This window comes from Brachyhypopomus gauderio, chromosome 18 (genome assembly GCF_052324685.1).
Source record: "Brachyhypopomus gauderio isolate BG-103 chromosome 18, BGAUD_0.2, whole genome shotgun sequence".
NCBI lineage: Eukaryota > Metazoa > Chordata > Actinopteri > Gymnotiformes > Hypopomidae > Brachyhypopomus > Brachyhypopomus gauderio.
Window position 1 is genome coordinate 12,442,200 of NC_135228.1, and position 23,407 is coordinate 12,465,606.

Below are 23,407 nucleotides of genomic sequence, written 5' to 3' on the forward strand. Positions count from 1 at the left end.
ACATCATGCTTTGGGGCTGTTTCTCTGCAAAGGGACCAGGACGACTGGTCCGTGTACATGAAAGAATGAATGGGGCCATGTATTGTGAGATTTTGGGTGCAAACCTCCTTCCATCAGCAAGGGCAATGAAGATGAAACGTGGCTGGGTCTTTCAGCATGACAATGATCCCAAGCACACTGCCAGGGCAACAAAGGAGTGGCTTCGTAAGAAACATTTCAAAGTCCTGGAGTGGCCTAGCCAGTCTCCCGATCTCAACCCCATCGAAAACCTTTGGAGGGAGTTAAAAGTCCGTGTTGCCCACCAACAGCCCCAAAACATCACTGCTCTAGAGGAGATCTGCATGGAGGAATGGGCCAACATACCAGCAACAGTGTGTGCCAACCTTGTGAAGACTTACAGAAAACGTTTGACTTCTGTCATTGCCAACAGAGGATATACAACAAAGTATTGAGATGAACTTTTGTTATTGACCAAATACTTATTTTCCACCATTATTTGCAAATAAATTCTTTAAAAGTCAGACACAATGATTTTCTCAATTTTTTTTTTTTTTCACATTTTGTCTCATAGTTGAAGTCTACCTATGATGTCAATTACCGGCCCCTCTCATCTTTTTAAGTGGGAGAACTTGCACAATTGGTGACTGACTAAATACTTATTTTCCCCACTATATGCACCACTTAGGAAAATCAACCAGTAACATTTATTTTAATGAAGTATCCTCACATCAGAGATTCCTGACACATTTACTGTTAAACGGTGAGAGTTTGAATGACCCTGTTGTAAAAGTTTATGTTTCACTATGATTTACATTGATGAAACTGCCCTGCACTTGAAAACTGTCTTGTGAAGGCCACTGGTTAAAAAGTCATTTTGTAGTCCTATGTGTGATCTATTGTGCACCTAAGCATGTGTGCTCAAGAAATAGTGAGGTTAACGCACTGCAAGCGATGTCTTTAGTATAAAACAAAGAAGGGATGAAATCAAAGAGATGAAAACATTGAATGTAATTATGTATATATATATATAGAGAGAGAGAGAGAGATAGATAGATTTAAACACTTGATATTTACACACAGAGCATAAGCACTTTTGTGCAGGTGTATATTCTATCTATCTATCTATCACATGTTGTCACAATGACAGTTAAAACCTCTGAAATGTGGGCACTGAGTTGTTGTTGACCTGTGACACAATAAACCACCTCATTAGGTCCTCTGACTGTACTCACACTGTCTTGATGGCATGTGAAGACTGCTTGCCTCTCACAGCCCCACAAATAGAACAGCAACGTCAACCATTCATTTTTGGTTTGTTTGTTTTTTGTTTTTATTACTTACTTGTTTACCTCTTTGCAAATGTTGAAGGAAGGTTTATGCACTGAAACATCCTGCTCGTTGCTAAGATTATCCAGAGTATTCTGTGCCTATCTTAAACAGCTTACTGACTGCTCACAAGCAAGGTCAAGGCACTCCATCTTATGTGCTGCCAAGTTCCATGACTTTATCACAGCCACCGGCTGTGATCTGTCTAATCAGCAACAAGTGCTTTCAAGCATAAAACTGTTATGGCTGTTAAATATGAGGAGACGACTGGAGCCATAAGGTGTGGAATTTAAGACAACATACTTTTTATAAATACATGAAGGAGTCACTCTACTAATTTTCTGCATACCCTTCATTGAACTCAGTAACAATGACAAATGGTGAATTCAGTGCTTTTAACAATGATCCTCCCTCATTTTAAGGTTTCAGAAGATCCCAGAAAAGGTTCATAAGGTAGCAATAACTACAATGGAATAACTACAACAGAAACAATTTCTGTTTTTGTGGTTGATATTATTGTGACTATGTGCAGCAACATGAATGACACTGTGTCATCTCCGTGTACCCACCTGCTCATCAGGTGAGTGACCGCTTGGTCAGACTCTAAATGACTTCTCATTTTCTATGTCATACCATCGTAAAGGTTTATGGCCTGGTTATAATGGGGATGTTCTTGTCATGTCGTAACAGACAGGTAGAAATAAGAGAGTGTATATAAGGAGAGCAAATTCATCCACCAGTACCTTTCTATGAAGTCAGTTATCTAACTTTTCATTCTTCCACTGATCACCATCATCTATTTCTAAACATGGCATTTTCTGGCAAGTGGGAGACTGAATCTCAGGAGGGATATGACGATTTCTGCAAACTCATTGGTAAGATGTTCTAAAACTGTAAAAATGCTGATTTTCTATGATGTAATACACGGAAAGGAATACTTTTGTTACTTTTACTTCTTGTGTTGACTGTAGATCAGTATGAATTTCAGCCATTGAGCCAATAAATCACAAATGTTAATAACATTTTATCAATAGTTTCCCAACTCCACCACAAAGAGTTCTGTTGGTGCACACACTCTATACTCAGAAGTTTCCCTGATTGTTTGAGGTTTTAAATCAGAGATTAGAATGTGTTTGTTGTATTTTTTTGCACTTCAGGTATCCCAGATGATGTAATTCAGAAGGGCCGTGACTACAAGCTCGTGACAGATGTGGTCCAGAATGGGGATGAGTTCTCCTGGACCCAGCACTACCCAGCCAACCACAGTGTCACCAACAAATTCATCATTGGCAAGGAGTGTGACATGGAGACCATTGGAGGGAAGAAATTTAAGGCAAGAGGAGAAAGCCCCTCTTTAAAGTCCCACATTAAAAGAAGGCCAGCAAAGATGATGCCATTTATCACTATTGAAATCCATGCCACTGCAAAATAAAGATGTGTATAGATATACAACAGAAAAATCTGCAAAATGTTACATCACATCACTGATCTGGCACATCAGCCAAATCTATTTTATGCTTCATTTCCTTTTAAAACTGAATGGCTCTACCGATCTGTGATAAGATCTGTGAATTCTATTCATTCCTACTTGACTTCACCAGGCAACTGTCAACACAGAAGGGGGAAAGCTGACTGCGCAGTTCCCAAAGTACCTCCATACATCAGAGATCTGCGGGGGGAAGCTGGTTGAGGTCAATCACCAAACAGAACATCAAACCGGAGTAAAAACCTGTGAATACATGTGAAGACTGGTGTACCATTCTCTGCTAATATTTTTCTTTGATTTACAGACGTCTACGGTCAGCACTGCTAACGGTCCAGTTGTCCTAATCCGTACCAGCAAGAAAATTTGACTGCAGCTCCCTAGTCCCAAACCTGTTTAAATAAAATAAAAATAAAAAAAAAAAAAAAACTATACTGACAAATGCCTGTTTTTTCACCCAGAAAGGTTCTTAAACGAGGATTGCAAACAATAAACCAATAAGTGTTCATATTTGAGAGCAACAAAGAAGCAGGACCCATCAGAACAATTTTGGTGAATGTTTGGCTACCACTGGAGGGCAGTCAGTCTTCAGAATGTTTTTCTACCCTCAGGGCACATTGTACCCCTAACAAAAACCTTGGCAGTTCTCTTTGTTAAAGCACGCTGTGAGGACATTAGTGGAGCTTCTGAGTTCAGATAAAAGGATTCATTTTGGCAGAACACGCGTTGCAAAACTGAGTTTAATCTATGACCCCAAAATCCTACGTCATAGACAAGCTCACATACCTAAGTAACTGTAGCAGTTTAATGAGTACATGCAGCCTGGTTAGCTCTCATTCATTTAAGTATATTTAATATTTAACCAGCTACAGCAATAAGTTAATCCTCTCACTCTCTCTCATTTTTAAACAAATGTGTATTAAAGGGCTGCAAATTAAGCAGATAAAATTAGCAGTAAAATAATACGAGAAGAGGGATGTTTTTGTTGGAAAAAACCCTTTTGATAATTAAAAGGGTACTACCCCCCCCACCCCCTTTCAGCTTTGCAAACAAAGGTTGTGAAAATGATCCATTACCCAACTGCCCCTGCACACCCCTCCCCTCCTCAGTCCTTCGTCACACCGGCCCAGACATGTGGTCCACCTCTCTAGGCCTGCACATGTGCCCCCCACAGAGTGCTCACACAAAGAGGCTCCCTGCTCCTTCTCTCTTCTAGTCCACCCCCTCCACCCCCGTCTACCCAATCTGACTATTCAGATAAGATCACTCTCCCAACACACTAACCTAGCATGACATCCTCTCCTAGGGACCATCGCTTATCAGCTACACATTATTCCACCATCTAAGGAGTTTCTTGAAAATATTCATCCCTCCATCAGTGTTGTTTATTTGTAAGTGACAAATACACTGACGAACTTCACATTAGCAAACATGTATTTATAGGTAAAAATCCAAATCACTCGATCAGTGGTGGAAATATTGAACTACACATAAATGTTCTTCTCCTTTATGTGCTTTTATGGTCTTTGGGGAGTTTATGAAACAAATAATCAAATTGCTGAACTACTTCTATGGCTGAAGGTTTCCACCATGGACTTCCTGGGTGGTATTATTGAACAGTGCATCACTGCTCTTCTTATTGAACAGACCATGGCACTGCATCTTTCAATACTCATTCAGATTAATGTTCAGCTAGGCGATGTATGGATCTCAGCTGTTTTCACATTATTTGTCCTGTTTAGTGACAGGAAAAAGCAGGGCAGGAATCTCGCCTATTGTCTTCAGCCCAGCACATGAAGTCGAGCATCAGGAGGGAAGGGGGAGGGCACTGTTATTTGGGGTGGAGCCAAGCCAAGGAACACCTCCCACACATATACTCTTTTCATGTGCAATGAATCCAGACATTCATATTAAACAACCATTTAGCTATGCAAATTGGTCTATTTTCAGTATGTACAACAGCATACTACCAGAACATTTCTACTACAGATATGCTCATTTTATTTTTTTTCCAGGATTTACATCCAAATTACAAGTTGTCCCCCCATCAACACAGGTCTCACTTCTGCACAAATTAAGGCTTTTAAATAAAACCATAGACCATGGAATGAGCGCCATCAATACTCATGTCTACTAAATTTCGAGATTTAGGAGACATTGGTTGCAATGTGCAACATTTTCTTGGTGGAAAATAAAAATCACTGCCTTTCAGCAATAATATCTTGTTATAAAAACACTAATGCTAAAATAAACTAGTGGTAAAAAAAATGTTTAAACGTAACAAAGAAATTAATGGTTACATATTGCACACACAGAGGCTTCACTTTACAATGAGCTGAAATACAAAACAGTGCGTGTATCCATTACAGTCAACACGATGCATCTACCTACATAAAATCAATGGACTTCAACATAAAAAAAAGAATAAAATGTTTAGGGAATAAAACCAAATACTGAACCTTATGACAAATCAGAAGGACTCCACTGAAATAAAGTCCTGCAGAATCAGTACCAAAAAAATAAAACCTCACAAACAAAACAAAATGGTGTACGCTGAGGTAGTTCAAAGTCCAGGACTTTCAGAGGATGATTTTGATCCAAAGTCCAGTAAAGTGGTCAAAAAGCTTATCATTTAGCAGGACATAAAGTAGACACTTTGGTCTTGCTGCCGGTTAACAACATTTATTGTGCAGTTGACATCCCTGCAAAACCTGAGAAACTGACTGAATTGGGTTAACGTTAGACTAAATCTCTAGTTTCATGCACCAATCCCTTAAGAATTATGGTTGAATGTTGGAGTCTGCTTTACGAATGTAATGCTTCACTTAGAATTTGTTTAAGAACTTAACACGTGCAGTCTTATTTTCATAAAGCAAAAGAAAACATTTGGAATGGTAATGATCCATGAAATGGGGGGAGCACATGCCATCTTAACATAAATGTTACCCATCTCAGTTTCACTACCCCCCCCCCCCCCTCCCCAGTGTGGACAGCCATAACGCTCCAAAAAGATAAACGCAAATCAGTAGTATAGTTGAGTATGGATGAGTATACCTAACTTTAAACTAAGTTTTAGTCAGTATGAAGAATGCATTTCCAACCATCCGCAAGTGAATACAGGGTGACGGATTAAAGTCACAGCAGTGTTGTGAGGTAATTTAAAAATGGACCACAGTGACCAAAAAGGATGAGGTAAAAGACAATGAAGTCATCTTTGTGCTGTAGTGGGCTTAACATGCATGAATCGAGGGTTTTCTCCCCTGGGTAAGTAGCTTGTAAAGCTCAGCTTCCACCAGTATGAGCTACATAGAGGAGGACAGATGCCCCCCGTCCCCTGGGGCTTCCCCCACCATCTGCCTGCAGAACAAGCAAAGGGACAGGGCACTAGGCCAAGAGCGGCAACCACAGTGTAACAGCAACATTCCTTACAGACACCTTTAAAGCAAAAAGACAAAATCAACCACTTCATACAAACATCGGCTGTTTCAATGGCATCGTTACTTTTCTTTCAAGTTATCTGTGCATCCCTGATATGTGGTTTGTCAGTGTAAACGATACCATAAGGGAGACAGGTTTCTTGGTCATAAAGCCATCATTTTGTGTTTAAGGCAGCAGCATCAAAGGACACAGTAACTCCAGTGTGAAATTACAAGAACTCCTCATTTAAAAGAAAAAAAAACAAAAGAAGAAGAGCTGGAGTCTACATCTCCACCGATTCTCATCTTAAGGCTCTGTATGGAAACATAATGCTCCTCATACCAAGTGTGTGATAAACATATATCTTTTAGTACTGGCATTCTTTACTCTGTCCATCTAGGTCTTGCTTGAGAAGTCGGTCAGAAGGTCCTTTCTTCAACAGTCGGAGGAACAGGCACCAATACGTTAAAATGAAAACGAGGGAGAATGGTCCACAGGAGCCCTTTGTCAAGTCAACACTATGACCTCTGCAGGATCTGCCCGTCTGTTGGTCTTCTGTTTGGGAAGTCTGTGCCTCTGGCTGAGCCGAAGCCCGTCCAGGCCGGAGGACGCGCTGGTGGAGGAGAGCGCGGAGGACAGCGGGCGGCCCAAGTTCAGCCTGTCCTCCCTCTCCTGGCGTCACCTGTCGAAACAGCCCGCCGTGAAGCCGTGGTGAGAACCCAGGTAGCCGGTGCCGTAGGCCAGGCCTACGCAGTGCCGCGGCTCCGCCCCCACGCCCAACTGCACAGAGAGGGGCCCCTGGAGGGGGAGGCCGCACAGCCCCGACGCCAGGCTGGGGAACGACGGAAAGGAAGCGGCCGGCAAGGAGGCGGAGAGCAGGCCGGCTTGGTGGGGTTGGAGGAAGTCCCGCGAGGCCACGGGGCCCAGGGCCTGGCAGTCGGCCAGGACGTGCAGCTGGGACAGGGCGGGGGAGTGCTGGGAGAGTTGCGCATAGCCCCCTGCATCCAGCAACAGCTGCTGGGAGCCCGAGGTGGGTTGCCTCTGCAGCACGGTGGCGGCCGCGCTGGGGGAGGCCAGGGCCTGTGGCTGCAGACTCTGGCCGGACGAAGGGGACGACTTGGACTTGTTGGCTTCTTTCACATCGTTGTCATGAGCACTACAAAGAAAAAAGGATTAAAAGCTGTTCCACATTTCTCAGCGCGCACGCACGCGCACACACACACACACACACACACACACACACACACACACACTCTGTATTATGAACTACATCGTGGCCCACTCTTACAGCAGCATGAGCTGGATGCATGGGGTCAGGTGGTCCCAGGAATAGCCCGTGAGCAGGTGCAGCACCGTGGTCCAGCTGGGGGAGATCTGGAGGCAGATGCGGGAGGCTGCGATGCAGGCTGCTGCCACCTGAGAGGGCCGGAAACTCAGGAAGGCGTGGTCTGGAACAAGAGACACGTTTACAGCCTGAGAAAATGAAGCTCAATGACCTTTTCATTTACATGTTATTCATTTCATTAGCATGCGCATTACCGTCTTTCGTCTCGTCATTAACATATCTACTGCACCCATTTTAACTGTTTAATTTTTTATTTATTTATTACAAAATATTAACAGTCACATAATTGATACATATATTTATATATGTTAATATATGTAAATACACATGTTATTATACATCTGAAATTCACCTTGGAGGGAGACTTCTAGGAAGTAGTGTGTGTACTTGTCCATGAAGGCCTTGGTCTTGGACAAGGAGGTGAGGGGCCAGCCGTTATGCAGGTCCCCCTCCTGCACGGCGGCGTGGAGGTAGTAGTCGATGAAGTGGGCAGGCGTGGGCATGCACAGGTTCCAGCCAAAGGTCTCCAGCAGCAGAAGCTCCATTTTAATGAGGTCACGCTTGTTAAGGGCCAGGTTCAGACTGCACATGAAGCCCAGTGTGTTCAGCTGCTCCAGTTTGGGAACTCTGTCCTCCTTCTCCTCAAACTTACCTACGAGACAAGAAAGGACGCTGAACACCGCTGTGCGAACGTCCACCGACTTGATGTTTTTACATCTACAACTTGCATAGGTGAAAAAAAAAGGCTTTTCCTTAATGCCATTCCCACAGCCTGAAAGATCATGCGTATACCAGGACGATGTGGGCAGATAGAGGCGCACGCAGAACGCACAGAGTGAGAAAAGATGGAAAAGAGTGCAAACCCCCCCCCCCTTTCACACATTTCACTACTTGCCTCTCGGGCGTCCGCATCTCCGAGAGGTCAGTCCGTCAGGACGAACACTTAGCACAGAGGGCAGACCTCAGACAGACAGCCTGCTCTCAAATGCCACGGTGCAGACGGGGAAACGCAGAAGGCTTTTTCAACTGGTTTTGTTTTGGTTTTTGATGCAGCCATTCCGATCAGATAACATCAGCTTTTGCGAAAATGTCCCCGCATGCGTCATACCCTTTAAACCAGCATGTTGAAATGTTGATGGTGCAGACATTGTGCATGTTCAGTTACTGAGGGAGGTAATGTGGTGACTGTTCCCCAGAGTAGAATTCCTTAGGCCCCTTGCCCCCCCCCCCCCCCCCTCTCTCTCTAGGTGTTAATATCTTTACAGCAAAGTGCTAGGCTGCCCTGTATTACTTCCCCTGCAGTCGGATGCCCCAACAATAAAGAACTCATGACCTCCGACCCAATCCAGCGCACGCTTGGTCGCTCACAGGGGGGCCCTGTCCTCAGATCAGTGGTGGGTGTGAAGAGGACCTTAGCCAAGGAGCAGGGGTTCAATAAAATTCTTCACAAACAGTGGTCACACCTGCATTCCTTGTGGAAAGCCTAATTTCTAGCCACCATGTGCCATGGAAGGGTATCAAAATGGATAAAATCTAATCCTGCTGAAAAGCCTGAAATTCTGTCATTAAGCTATTTGTAATTTTAAAGTTTGTGGAACATCTAAAAAGTGCATGTTGACAATTTTCAACTCAATTTCCTTTCAATTGTAAAACGTGTAATATGTTTTAGGGAAATGGGCTGCTGACAGAAAATTACATTTCCTTCACCATTTGCTATTTTGATTCTTCTAATTTTCCCTTCACCATTCAGTGGCTACACAGCTAGTACACTTGACATTTATATTAGTAATTTGTACTGTATATTTAATCTGACTTTTACATTTCGAATTTTTTTCAACCACGTGCTCCTCAAGCACACATGGCACTAGCCTCGCTTTACTCAATTATCCGAGAGGTTTTAATGCCCTTCATTAGCATCAAACCTCGGGGGGACGTCCGTCACACTAATCTGAATATCAGAAACCCTGCTGAGTGCTTCAGTTCAAACCTGCCCCTCCAGGCTGCCCTGCCCTCCTCCATCACAGCCTGGGGGGTGGGGAGAAAGAACAGGAGGAGACAGAGCTGCGGAGGGTGGGGGAGGCAGGAGGGGGAGATAGGGGAGAGAGAGAGAGGAGAGAGAGAGGGGGGAGCGCGAGAGAGCAAATGAGAGAAGGAGAACAAGAACCAGCAATCGATATGGTATGCTACATTGCTTTCTAGAATTTCAGGACGTGCAGAAAAGTTGTTTGCGGGGGACCACATTAGCCATGGTACAAATGAGTTCATACCTAATTTATTTGGAATAGAAATTATTCGGAATCTCAGAAATCAAATACATTATTGCCAAAGTCAGGAAATAATTGAGCCAGTGACATTTATTGGCCTTCCTGAAAGCCCTGTGTCTGGCTCAAAGTCATCCACTTTTTTTGGACAGGCATTGTGCCGGGGCATACTCTGAACTAGTTAGCATAACAAACCTGGCGTTTGCCAGGCGCTCGAGAGGAAATTGTGCCGGGCTGAAAGGCAGCGTGCTGCCCCCCCCCTCCCTTCACTCACACAAAAACACAGCTGATAACGCCAGACACCGAGGGTACATCCACACATACCGCAGAGCCACACACGGCAGCCTCTCAAGATTTGCTACCACAACACTGGCTCAAAGAGCAGAAGCTTTGTCCATTAGTTCTGTAATTATTACACAACGCTCGGGTCTAGACTACAGCGCCAACCGGGGTTCTTCTGCACATGCTCACTGACCCTGCCTCCAGAAAGCTCCGGGCTGGAGAGCTGACGAAACAAGAGGTTCTCCAAGGCAGGCGTGCTTAGATGAAAGCCTTGATTAAGCCACATCAAAGCACGTTAGAGATCTGAAAAGGGATTTCAGAAAACAAAGCAACCGAAGAAACAGAATTTAAAAGCACAGATTCAGGCAGGCCCATCTAAAAATACGTACTGGATTCTGCGAGGCATATTGTTCTATTCAAAAAGAGCAATTCCTCGCCATTTGTCAAAATAAATAATGTCCTTGGTCTGAATAGCCGTGTCCCACGGGCTGGGCCTCGAGCAGGACTCCCCTCTCCCCGCACACACTCGCCGTACAGAGCAGGCAGCTCGACGACGGTCCCAACAATAGCCGCAGTCGTGTGAATCAATGAGTCAGGGAGGGGAGGGAGGCTTCAAACATGGAACATCAACAAGGTCATTACTCATTCAGTCTAACGCTATTAATTAATGTCTGCACTGTGCCAGTTGTCAGCCAGCCCAAACAACCCTCTCCTAAGAAATCAAACAGAGCAGAGGGACTAGTCCAAGATTTCAGGTCTTAAAGGAGGCTATTGTTAAAACAGAGTGAATACGTTTTAAACAGAGGACGAAGTACGGGCAAAGAAACGCAGGGACTTTGTTATTAACAGTATATCACTGTTAAAAGACAAACCAAACATTCCATGAATGTACATTTTAAACGTTTTTAGCTTCACCGACACAGGTCGCATTGACCGATTTTACATTTTATTATATTTTTTGGGTTAGTTTCTAATGCCCCACTGGAGGATTTACATGCAGGGTTTGATATAGGACACACTAAGCCAGGTTAAACCCCAATGCCGCTGTACAAGGAAGGCTCATCCCCCTCGTCTCCTCTGGGCCTCATTTTGTTCGTGTGTAAGCAGATATGGCAGTAACCGATAACATCTCACCACACTCACACTGCTTTAAGCACTGATAGGTGGTTAGTCTATCTTGCCAGTTTCCTGAATAATAAATCTCACAAAGATATCAAGCAGAGCGGCAAAACAGACACTGCAATGTCTTCCTCTTGAAGAGCAAACGCAGGCTCTTCCAAGCTGAGCCCCAGTCAGACTTCAGCGGTGACACTGAGGCGAGTCCAGAACGCCATCCGTCCACAGCAGGACAGCTGGGTTCGCTCAGCTCCGGAGAGCAGGGGACCTTCAGATTTGTCGATGCGAATGTTGCCTTGACGACCAAGCGAGGGCCCTGTGGGGCTTGCGGAAGCAGCGTCCTTCAATCCACACAGCTGTCTCACAGTCCAGCATCATGCTGCACTGACCCCCCCCCAGTAACGACCCCTGGCACAGACTAAAGCATGCGGCATTCTGACGCACAGCTCCGCTAGCAACAACGCTGGACAAAATGGCGAGCTCATCATTTCACTTCAGTGGTTGAGACCAGGCTGGTGTCAGCAGCGTCAAGACGACCCGTGGACACCATTCCACCATTTCATGGACGGCGTTCATCTTGAAAGGACTTGCACGGAATCTGTACTAGGAGGACGACTTACTGGCTAGGAGGAGGCAGGACAGGGCTATGACGTAGAGCTGTCTCACTGCTACATCGTAGTGGTCCATAAACAGGTCGAGCAGGTAGACAGCCAGGTGGCGCGCCGTTGGGCACAGCTGGTAGCGGTTACTGAGGACAGCCAGGAGGTCGGCAAAGTAGCGTCGCATTCCAATTTGTGGCGAATGGGCGTGGTACGTGGGCAGCTTCAGCTCCTGAGGAGAGAGGAAGACATGGATGAAACTGGGGAGGAAAAGAGGAAAGGGAAGAAAAACAAAACTGAATGGATACGTCTGTCTGAGCCCTTACGGGATTCTGCCTTCCTCAACGAAAGATGACAAATAATCAAACATTATTTTCAATGAGTATTCACTTAAAGGACCCCTGCTAAAGTATTAACAGATGAAGTCAACAGGGCTATGTTAATATCTCGTCAGCAAATGAATTTAAATACTCTCTCAAACGCAATCCAATAAATACAAACTAAAATGGCATCAAACGGTAGCTGGTCACTAAACACTCCAGCAGCCCCGCTTTACGATGGACGCTCAAGAACGTGCCGCTTCCTTTGCAGGCCCAGCCGCCACGTCCCCCCCCCCCCAAACCATCTGTCTCTCGGGGGGTGAGGGGCCGGGTACCGGCCCACTAAACCATCCCTTTTGTGGAGGCCGTCCACAACTTGGACAACTCTACAGCTGCTGCTCTCCTTGAAAAGGCCAATCAGTGTGTCAACTACACATCCCCATGCTAAACTCAGCCATCACTCAGAGAGCAGTTAGACCAAGAAGTGAAAATGCCCCTTTATATGGGAATTTGAAGGAATCCATAGATCAAATCCAACAGCAAGAGCAGAGGAAGTAAAACTGGCCTAACCAGTTCACTCCCTCATCCTGCGTCTTCCTTGCTGTGCTAGTCTCCACTAGGTTGCTTCCATCATGAGAGATCCCATGGAATGGTTTAAAATTCCTTTTCACACATTTAAGTAACAAAATTAAGAAACAAAGAAAATGGTGGAGTAATCAGAAGTAGAATTGATAGCATATGGACCACAACACCAATCACCAAAATACGCAGCAGACATATTCCTGCTTTGGCTGAAGGCATTCTTAAATTGCCAGTCTAATCAGGCATGGTAAATTATCCAGCATTTTAAAAGGGACTGGTTCTCATTACTGCCATGTGTAAACAAGCTGGTAAAATCAACAATTTCTGCAACAGGGCACATGCCAGGCCCATGAGGAAGACATTCAAACAGTCGTACAACACCGAGCCATCTTCTGCTGATCTGGGAGAATAGTAATTCCACAAAATATTTCTGCATTCCATTACTGAATAATCTGAACAAGAGGACACAGAGATTATTCCGGCGTGCCTGCACACCAACAATAAGGCTAGTGTGCATTTTCACAAACACGTTTCATACAACAAAAAAAAAAAAACAGTGTAGATGGTTTCAATGCTACTGTGCATCAACTAATGCAGTACAGGGTTCCCATGTGGGAGGAGGAACTGAGAGCAACTTTTCATATAATTGTGGCGGGGTGGCAGAAATATGCACAGCAAATGTTTCATTGCAGATTCCTTAAGGTAACAACCCATACAAGTAAAACATGCAACAAAGAATTTGCATCTGTTTTTACTCTATTCCTTCATGCTCATGACATGCAGTATTTACCCAGCAACATAGCTATTTTCTGTTGGTTCCCATGAGGCGCCATTGGAAGTCATTGGAGCTTGCGTTTCACAAGCCAGTAGAGACATGAACTCAGTCAAATGCCCCTTTTGAAACGGCAAAGCTCTCCATTTAGTGAGACATCCCAGGGGTTAACGCAAACAAACACGCTTCCCAAATTCATGGCAATTCACATAACCTGTAGAACAGAACCATATACTCAAGTCACTCAGAATTAAATTTAATTGTGACAGGTTTGCCCAACAACCTTCCAATCCTTTCATATGAACACAATCTAGAGAACGTGCACCATGGAGGTCTTCACTGCCGAACGCTGCAGCTCTAGAGCTTTGTTGGCCTCCAACTTTGACTTCATTAACTCCCACTGCAGCCACACAGATCTCCAGCTGTGCAGTACAGAGCCAGTCATCGAACCAGGTCTCTGGTGGACCTTATTTTAATATTAGTTTCTATAAAAACTCGAGGATAAAAGTCTTTATTACAAGAAACCCAATGATTATCTTGTGTCACAAAAAAGTTTTTTAAATGGTCTGACAATTAGTAGAAATAATTAACCTGGATACCATCTCGTTAATAGTCAAACTCAAGTACAAACAAACACAAACAGAACACTTCCAGTTTGCAGTCTCAACCGGACATGGGCATGATATACAGCCCCCTATAAACAAGCCAGACAATGGGAAAACACACACAAACACAGTTACACTTCAAGGACAACCGGCCAGACTGCACGTCTTCCCCTGTTCTCTGCACCCCGCTCAGACAGTCAGCGCACAGTAAGCTCGCCGACAAGCTCAGCAGCTCAGGTTCAGCTAAAGCCATGTCTCAGTGCTCTGACACAATAGACTTCATTTGTCAAACTGTTCACCAAAACAACTCAAAACAGATCATCAAGTATGCTGACTTTATTCCATGCAACTGACTACTGTCACAGGGTCTAAATATATAATGGGTAGGATGTACAGAAAAGGCATCAATATGAGGAATCAAGGAAGTAAAGTTAATGTCCTGTTGTGCAGGACAGGAACACTGTCCATTCCACAGAGGAGCAGGAGGACACAAGGGATGTTTTCTAAAGGACATGTGAGATTTCACACCTCTGCTTCAAAGACAGCTGGACATCAGACCATTCTGAATTGTCCCCAAATCATCCAGAGACCAAAATGAAACATGTAGATTAAAGGTTGAATGTTGGATGAAAAACTACCTGATAGATTATGTGATGGGGGGGGGGGGGGACCTCACCTTAATCCGCAGAGCCTGATGGATGTCTGCTGCTAGCTGGCTTTTCCACCACTGTCCCTCTTCTTCCATCTTTCCCATCCAGAAAGGGCCCTTAGCATGTTAGAAAACACACAAACTATTAGTTACTTCCATTATATCGACATTATATAAATATATACGTACTCAACATTACTCTGCCATCATCACATCCTTGAGAAAACATTAAAAAAGTAACTAAAATTAAACATAAAAGTTGTTTATGCATTACCTGCGCCGTCAGTTATGAGAGTTCACAAAGTTGCTCAGTTACTTACAAGCTCGCCTACACCATAACCTCTTTGTATGTAGTTGAGATCACGCTTTGCTACTTTGCTCCGTTTTAACGCTACATCAGTAAGAAGGATTTGCTGTTTAGCTCACAGTAGCGTTGCAGAATACACAATAAAAGTCAATTACGGCACCAAATTCCACATTTAAAGAGACAGACTTTGGATCTAGTGCCAGCAGCAAACCACGAGTCGCTACATCAAGCGCCGTAAAGTAAACAGTTGTGGCTTAAAACACAACTTAACTCGACAACAAACAGCCTTTTAACTTCGTAAAGACCCAAGTACAACGTGCAGGCATTACAAACAGCAGAAACACGGCGTTTTGTGTCTCTTTACCTCACGACCCGTGTCTTTCCCACTGAAGAGACAACGACGCTCCAGACCCCTTTGTTTCAGAATTGGTGCATTCTGTCCTATATCCTTTGTCGGACGAATGAACACCTTTCATTCGTAGAGAAACAATACCTATCCGAGATTACTGGCGTGTACCACACAAAACAATCCAACGTGAAGGTGCTTTTCACCTCACCGCCTCGTGTTTTCTAATAAGTTTGACTTATTAGAAAGGCGAGTTTTTTTCCCCTCGTCGTCCCGTGCGGTGTTCCCCCAGTGGCCAGAGCGGACACCCTAATGATATTGTAGTGAGAAGCAGGATGAATGGTGTAAACGGGGAGGAGTCCAGGGCCATTGAAACGCCATGTCTCCTTTAAGACCTAAAAATTATTGACCAACATGTCTGTATTTTAAAGTTTAGAAAACGTGCTTTATGTTCATTACTGTCAGTGTTGAAAACTAAAACAAGACTGCTGTGTTAATTGGCTTGTGAGTTAATGCAGCTGTTATTAACTCCAGCGTTCGTTTAATTAATTTATAGTGATAAACAAAGTATAGATAGATCCCATTTAGGTATATTTAATTATGTTAGATTTTATTTATTCAAAGTATAATTATTTTATTATTAACAAATGCCCTTAATATTTGTTTTAAAAAAAAATCGGTGATTTCAAATTCATGGCAGATCACTGCTCATTGATAATCATATATTAACCAAACTGCGCACACTGACCATTTTTTTACTATTTCCAAACATCTATGTTTAGATAAATGGATGGAAATAATACTGGGCATTTTCAAATTAAGAGCCCCCGGCATTTATAAATACTTTATCGATATTTGACCACTAGATGGCTCCTAAATTCTAAACACATAGGAGTAATTGACTAGGCTCTGAATACTGGACAATAACACAGAATCCCCGTGGAAATAATAATAAAAAAATGTTTAATAGCAAAGTGACCTAATATAATTGTATTAAAGTAAATGTAGTTGCTGAATTTCTTCAATTCAAGAAATAATTTAATGGCTTAAAGAAAATGTAGGGCAATGTGTCATTTATGTTACTTAAGTCTTTCCACAGAAAATCAATAGCTAAATAAATACTTTGTGTGTTAGGAGCCAATACCTTCAAATTAATGGAAGGATAATGACAAGTGGGATACCACATCCTCTTTCTTTAACCAGTACAAGAAGAACATAAAATGTCCCTGTGAAAGGAATAGACCCACCAAGTCTTGTAAATCAGGACCACATACTTTCTGGAAAAAAATGCATATGTTTACAGTTTCACATGTCCTGAAACTGAAATGCTGATATTTATTGTATATAATTGCATTACAAAGAACATTTGTGGATTATTAAAATAACCTACATTTACAGTTCACTTATGGTTATGTAACACCCATTTACCACAAGTTAGCACCAAAGTGCTGGTTACCTCCACAGATCAACTCAACAGGTTATGTATATGTAAGACATTCAAAGGGCTTGTGTGCAGTGATACCAAAGGGTTCATATTAGTACACCCAATTATATTATACCATTAACACATTTCCTCTGCCAAGACCAACTGGTTCACATGTCTTAGCTTATATAGCATGAGTGGTCAGGTCCCATACAGAGAAGGTCCCAGACTAGACAGCACAATAAAGCCTGCAATAAACTGCAAATTTACTCTTTAATGACCTCAGTGCCACTAATTGCATATTAACACTGAAAACACTATATTCCATCCTGGTACATTTTTACCATCCTAAATCATGAGCCATGTGTTCAGTAACCAAGGTTTCAGTTCCACAAAAAAACCTATTTAAAATGCCTGGGTGGTAGAAAAGGGGCCAGTTGCACTCATGTAGCCACTCTATTTGGAGAGGTCTTTTAGGAGCCTGGTACTTCCCAAGGCTTATCCATAGGACCCCAGCACTCTCTCTCTCTATGATGATAGTATTATAGGGCTGAGGAAGTTATATTTAGCTGGCCCTGTGACTGCACTGGCCATGCTAGCTGGATTCCAGAGGCAAGCACCAGCACAGTCAGACCAGCACCTGCTGTCAAAGCTAACTGCCACAACACCACCTCAACGTCTCCTGGGCATGGACCCCCTAAGCTGGGCCACGTCTCATCAGCTAAAAAATAAGGTGTGATTCATTTGTTCTGAAGCCCTTGTCTTAACACAGGTTTTAAAAGGGTACTTGACCTTAGTTCTTGTTTTAGGTATTTACATTTAAAGATGCATGACATTAATATATATATATATATATATATATATATATATATATATATATATATATATATATATATATATATATATATATATATATATATATATTACCAGATGTTTCAGAAACATCTAATTTGAAGAGCTGCTCCAGGTCCACCTTGGGCCAGATGGGAGAGCTTGACATACAGCAACTGTCACCAAGGAGCCTTCAGTGTTTTTCTTTCATATACAAACACTGGAATAGCAGCATCTGCTTACATGTTTCTAGCACTAAGTACTCTCTTCTGAAACGGGTTACTATTAAGAAGTGGACAACAGTAAAAAAAAAAAAAACAAACAAACAAGAAAAAAAGTTTAAAAGTAAATTAAATGCACATGTTCTACTTTTAGAATGTTTTGAAGTCTTCTGAAATGTTGAATAGTAATATCTCTCTTCCTTTTTCTTTTTGGAGAAGCCACAGAACTCAGCAGAGATGGTCAGATAAGAATCATATGACCTTCTGTGCTGGATGTCAGACATTCATCTCTGACCACAAACCACCCCAGTTCTAGGAGTGTGACCTGTTTAATAGGCCACTGGCTGCTTGCTCTACAGAACTGGAACAAAGATATTCATTCTTCTTTTTTTCACCCAAGTCCTTTGATATTACCAAACCACGACAATGACAGCCGGGACCTTTCCAAGTGACATTTTGAAAGATTTGACTCACTCATCCTTTTGTTTTGAAGGAAAATGCAATGTTGTTGAGTTTCCAACAACAAGAGGAGATGAGGAGGAGGTTAACCTAGTGCTGGCTGATGACAAATTGGATGACTCATCAAGTTCACATTGCACTGCCCTTTGCTATCTTAGTGAGCATAGCGAGGCTCTGGAAGGTGAGATTTAGCTTGTCTGCAGTGAGCCACAATATGGGACTACTTGATTTGTGTCCACACATGCTGTAGCTCCTTCAGAAGAATCATCAACAAACTCTTCACCTGATAATGCTGCTCTATTGCAAGAGTTTGAAACAAAGCAGGATGAAGTAACTGGAGCTTCATCTCTCCAATTGAAAAACCCAGTTTGGACAAAATAAAGTATTTTTTATCCATCATACATCTTCACAAATTAGAGTCGAAACATTTACTAAAAAAAACAAAACAAAGTCCTAATTTAATACATCCCAAAATTTTAAACCTGAAACCTATAAATACACATTCTACAGATGCTGAGTAATAGTATGCTTATCTGTGGAACTCAACCAGGAAACACCATGGGTTTATTTCAGAAGCAGAAAGACCACTGCTCAAACTGCAAGCAAAACTGATGAAAATCACAGCTGTGTGAAATCCAGATTTACTTCAAAAATTATTTTGACCACAAGTGAAGGAAATCAATACACCTGGGAAAGAGAACAACATTAAGCTAAGAGAAGGAACCACAGCACATCAGCAAAGCTCCAGAGAGGGTGCCAATAAGAACAGTGCTGAGTACAAGCTTGACAGAGGTGGGTCCATCATTAGCTCTATGAAACTGGAGGGGGAGGAACAGGGTATAGGGGTCGCAAAAGAGCAGGCAGGGCTGTCACTCAGAGCCAGAAATAGAAACGGTACTTCGAGCTACACCTCAGCACTCACACCCAACAGGCAGGAGTCAAGAATCCCTCCGCACTGTTATTCAGAGCGTATCCTCGCAACTGGCTAGCGACACCAGCCACGAAGCCCTCCCATTTCCCGAAGGCTGCAGAAGCAGAGCCGTCTCGGCGTCTGGCTGTCCAGCCCACTACCGGCAACCACCTGCGGCGGCGGCTGGCAGCTTTGTGGAGCTGCAGACAATTCCTACAGAAGGATTCGGAATGGCCATGAAGCTGGATGAGACAACCACGGAGGTGAGGGGGTGCACCGGTCTGGACCAGTTAGGATCCACCTGTACTGATGCTGACTGCTTGGATGTTTTCAACTCCGGCTGTTGGTCCTCATCTCAGCTGTCCTCTGATGGATGCATCCATGGATGGTCCAAGGATGTTCTGTCCTGTAAGTTGCCAGTGATATCAACAATTAGCCATAACACATCAGCTTGCTCAGAGACCAGCAGTGTTGAATGCATTGATGTGGCTTTGGAAAGCCACGAAGAAGTGAACAGAAGTGCAAAGACTGTACCAAAGAGACAGATTCAGCTGAAAAGACGTGTGAGTGCAGAACCTCCTGTATGTGAAAACAACAACGTTGTCCTCCAGGTCCCGGGACCCAGCCGGCCCAGAGACCTTCTCCAGCGCCAGCACAGCACCCCTGCGGCTCTTCATCAGGACTGGCATGAATCAGAGCAACAGACGATTCAGGCTGAACGAAAGCAGAGGCTTCAGAAGTCACTTTCCCTTGACGAAACTTCCGGCAAAACCAAAATGGCTTCCTGCATAATTAAAAGTGTCCTTTCAAAGAGGATGCAATATGAACAAAACCTGCAAGATGTTTCTGAGCAAGCGTTTGCTCCTAGCACAAGTCACAGCGCAGCCAACAACGATTACTTGACGTCTGCTAAGGAATTGTGCAATGATACTACTAAAGTGACCCCAGTTTCACCAGCTGCAGAATCTGTTTCAGGCCGCATTCCTTTATCAAGTCCTACTCAGATTACTAAATCCCAAACAAAAAGCAGCTCTATTAAAGAACATGTCAGTGTGAGCTCTAAAACACAGGCCAAGCTGACAGCCAAACACAGCTTCAACCATTCGTTCAGTAGCTTAGGCAGGACTGACTTTCTGGGCAGTGGTACTGAAATAACCTCGTCTTCACAGAGTGAGAAAAACAAGCTGGGACCCAGTAAGGAAGCAGTGAAGCTGACCAGGCAGAGTTCTAGGGAGAAGCTATCCTGTGATTCAGCCAAAAGCAAAGCCTGGAATCCAAGTGTTGCCAAACAGGCCGCAGTGAAAACCACACCTGAGTATCACTGCACTACACAGGGAGCCCATAAACAACAGAGTGTCAAGAATCAACCCATCAGCAGCTCGGAACAAGAGAATCAAAAAGAGGTCAAAGAATGTCCCACGACGGCTGGCTGCCTGGCTCACGATCAGGACGCAAGCAAAAGTGATAATGTCCTGTCCCAATCTACTCAGTGTGGTGCTGGAATAGAGCATCAGAGTGACAGCGGAGAACTCGGGACACCTGGACTGTCAGGGAATACGGGCGCTCAAAGCCAAGGGAAATTCAAAGCTATAGCCCCTGTGCATGTGGTAAGGGACATGCGTAGCCTGGTGAAAAACAAATACAGCCTGTCGTTCAGGGGCCCTGCAGAGGCAGGACAGGGGCTAGAGGACAAAGACCCTGGATTCTCATCAAAAGCGCCCCGTCAAATTAACAAGCAAGGGAGGGACAAGGGGAAGGGATACAAGCAAGAAGAAAAACTAAAAGTGCAGAAAGCCACTTCAACACTTGCTCTGGACAGGATCCGAGATCTGGGCCCTTTTCTCGGCACTCCCAAAGGATGTGCATCTAAGGACATCGCTTTCTCGGAATCGCACGACAATACTCCCAGCGTTAGGTTTTCAAAGGTCAGTCCAATTAGCACAGTTAAGCCAAACAGTTGTGCCATGTCAATATCCCCAGAGACACAGGACAGCCAAACTGCCAACAGCCAAACAGATGTCCAAGGTAGCAACACAAACGCGGAACAAACAAACCGGACAGGCGTGCCACCGCGGGCTAGCGAGGAGATCTCAACCGAGATATCCAAAAATGGACAGTCTGTGGACTCCAGCAAGCCAGGATATGAGACAGGCAGGGGCTACGCTGAACATCAAAGACAGCAGCTGGCAGCTGTGCAGCAGTATCATCCACCTACAGCCATTTGCGACCAGCAAGATAACTGTAAGCCATCAGAACAAATATGTCCTTCAAACAAAGATGGTCGCCAGACACCAGGCCAACCTCCCAGATCCCAAAGCTCAGTAGCTCCTCTGTCTGCCTGTATTTTAACTGTTGCTACAACACCGGTGATGCCTCCATATTTCTACAAACCCAATTCCCTAGGCTACCAAACCATCTCTCCCCATATGGGAGCAGTTAGTTACGTTCAAGGCCCTCTCTTGCTGCAAACGCCATCTCACAACCCGCCATCAAACGGTCCTGTTCCACTGATGAGACTGCCATCCGAGGAAGGACGACCGTCTCTGCCGTGCCAACCAGACGGATGCGCAGTACAACGCTGCTCCTCTAACCAGTCCGAAAATGGAGAAACCAGGCCAAACCTGCCTTCTCCCGACACTCAGCCGTGCATGGCCTTCACAGCATCCTTGGGTGCCAAGGTCACGAGAGGGAGTGTGAGTTTGCTCTGTCCGGAAGTGGGTGGAGGTTTGGCGCAGGGCCCCCGCCAGCTGCTACTGGATCCCGAAACGGGCCGCTGCTTCTACATGGACGTGCCTCAGCTGCCACAACGCAAGATGCTGTTCGACCCGGAGACCTGCCAGTACGTCGAGGTCCTCCTGCCGCAGCAGACTGTCTCCAGTGCTGCCGTGCCTCATGCCTGCGCGGTACCCCTCACGTCTCTTCACATCCCTGCCATTTACAATCCACATTGCTTACTGTACATCCAGGCACACCATACGGTGCTGCAGCCACCAGGACCTTGAGATTTAATATAGACTTGGTGGTGCAAGTGAGTGCATCCTCTGAACTGGATGGCCCACAGACTCCTAATGCTGGACATAAGCTGCTTATGTGAGATATGCTTACTATAAATGATTCCAGAAAAAATCTTATTAACACTCTTTTCAGAACTCCACATCTGATATAAAAAAACTAAATAAATAAAAAAAAACTACCATTGGAATTAGTAACTGACACGGGTGAATTATACTGTTATTATATTAAATTTGGCAGAAGGCACATATATAAATTTACACAAAGACAAAGACACGGCATTTTTTATTAAAACAATAAATACAACATCTTTAAATGAGGACTTGTAAAATTATCTCATTTAGATGTTCTCATCAATTTGTCAATGTGGACAGCTGGTTCTCACAAACACAGAAATACAAGTACAGGTTTTACAGTGTATGTACTAAGAGGAGGAGTTTAGATCGACAACAATCTTTTACAGTTAACTGAGTCTTTTAACATGTTTCGCACATATGGAGTGGGTCAGCATTGTGTGAGGAGTCTCAGATGGAGTTTGAATAGAGTCGAGTACAATTGAGAATTTGTAAAACATTATAAGAAGGTTCCCTAAAGAGCTGTGTATTTAGTGCTACCTTCCTGACACCCCACTTTACAAGAGGCCCACAGTTTCACTACGACATGCTCACCGAAATCCCACTGGACTCATGTCATGAATAAGCTGAATGAGGGTATAGATGTCTGTCGCTATTTGTTTTAGATCAATAGAAACAATAATGAAGAGATGGATCCTCAGGCTCCTGCCTACATCGATACAGTGGCCACACGGTCTTGTTTGAGGCACCTTTGCTCAGTCCCATGTCCTGTGGTTATTATTCATTTAAACAAGAGTGTGTGTATATTGTTTAATGCATCAGAAATATGTCCGTCTCCGGCACTTGCAGTATATTGTAGTTAAATAAATGTCTTTTAATTGAGAACAAGCAATTGTTCTAAACTCCTTGTACATTCAATAATGCCTGTGCGAACTAACAGGTAGAATTGTAGTTTTGCAATAAAATTTACTGTACTGGCATATTGGTCCTTACTGAGTCTGATCCCTTGATTTTATGAAAATATTTTTGTTGATTACTACTGAATTTTGTATACAATTAAAACACAT

General features: G+C 43.8%; 3 protein-coding genes across 5 annotated transcripts; 2 read left to right on the forward strand and 1 right to left on the reverse strand.

Moving 5' to 3' along the window:
- The first annotated feature begins 569 nt into the window (after positions 1–569).
- fabp6 (fatty acid binding protein 6, ileal (gastrotropin)) lies at positions 570–3,197 on the forward strand. The gene is made up of 4 exons (XM_076979816.1): positions 570–2,201; positions 2,484–2,659; positions 2,928–3,017; positions 3,117–3,197. The coding sequence occupies exons 1-4, from the start codon at positions 2,135–2,137 to the stop codon at positions 3,177–3,179; spliced, it is 396 nt and encodes a 131-aa protein (XP_076835931.1). The 5' UTR covers positions 570–2,134; the 3' UTR covers positions 3,180–3,197.
- Positions 3,198–4,502: 1,305 nt separating this feature from the next.
- On the reverse strand, positions 4,503–15,497 carry ccnjl (cyclin J-like). 3 transcript variants are annotated; one of them, XM_076980241.1, is made up of 6 exons: positions 15,429–15,497; positions 14,785–14,874; positions 11,851–12,061; positions 7,924–8,223; positions 7,515–7,674; positions 4,503–7,382 (listed from the first exon to the last, which is right to left on the reverse strand). In XM_076980241.1, the coding sequence occupies exons 2-6, from the start codon at positions 14,860–14,862 to the stop codon at positions 6,905–6,907; spliced, it is 1,227 nt and encodes a 408-aa protein (XP_076836356.1). In that variant the 5' UTR covers positions 14,863–14,874; positions 15,429–15,497; the 3' UTR covers positions 4,503–6,904. The 3 variants fall into 3 exon arrangements, with proteins under 3 accessions (XP_076836356.1, XP_076836355.1, XP_076836354.1); XM_076980240.1 differs by lacking the exon at positions 15,429–15,497 and adding an exon at positions 15,078–15,401; XM_076980239.1 differs by lacking the exon at positions 15,429–15,497 and adding an exon at positions 15,032–15,401.
- A 4,030-nt stretch (positions 15,498–19,527) lies between these two features.
- Positions 19,528–23,402, forward strand: LOC143481813 (uncharacterized). The gene is made up of 2 exons (XM_076979956.1): positions 19,528–19,662; positions 19,866–23,402. The coding sequence occupies exons 1-2, from the start codon at positions 19,564–19,566 to the stop codon at positions 22,254–22,256; spliced, it is 2,490 nt and encodes an 829-aa protein (XP_076836071.1). The 5' UTR covers positions 19,528–19,563; the 3' UTR covers positions 22,257–23,402.
- Positions 23,403–23,407: the final 5 nt, after the last annotated feature.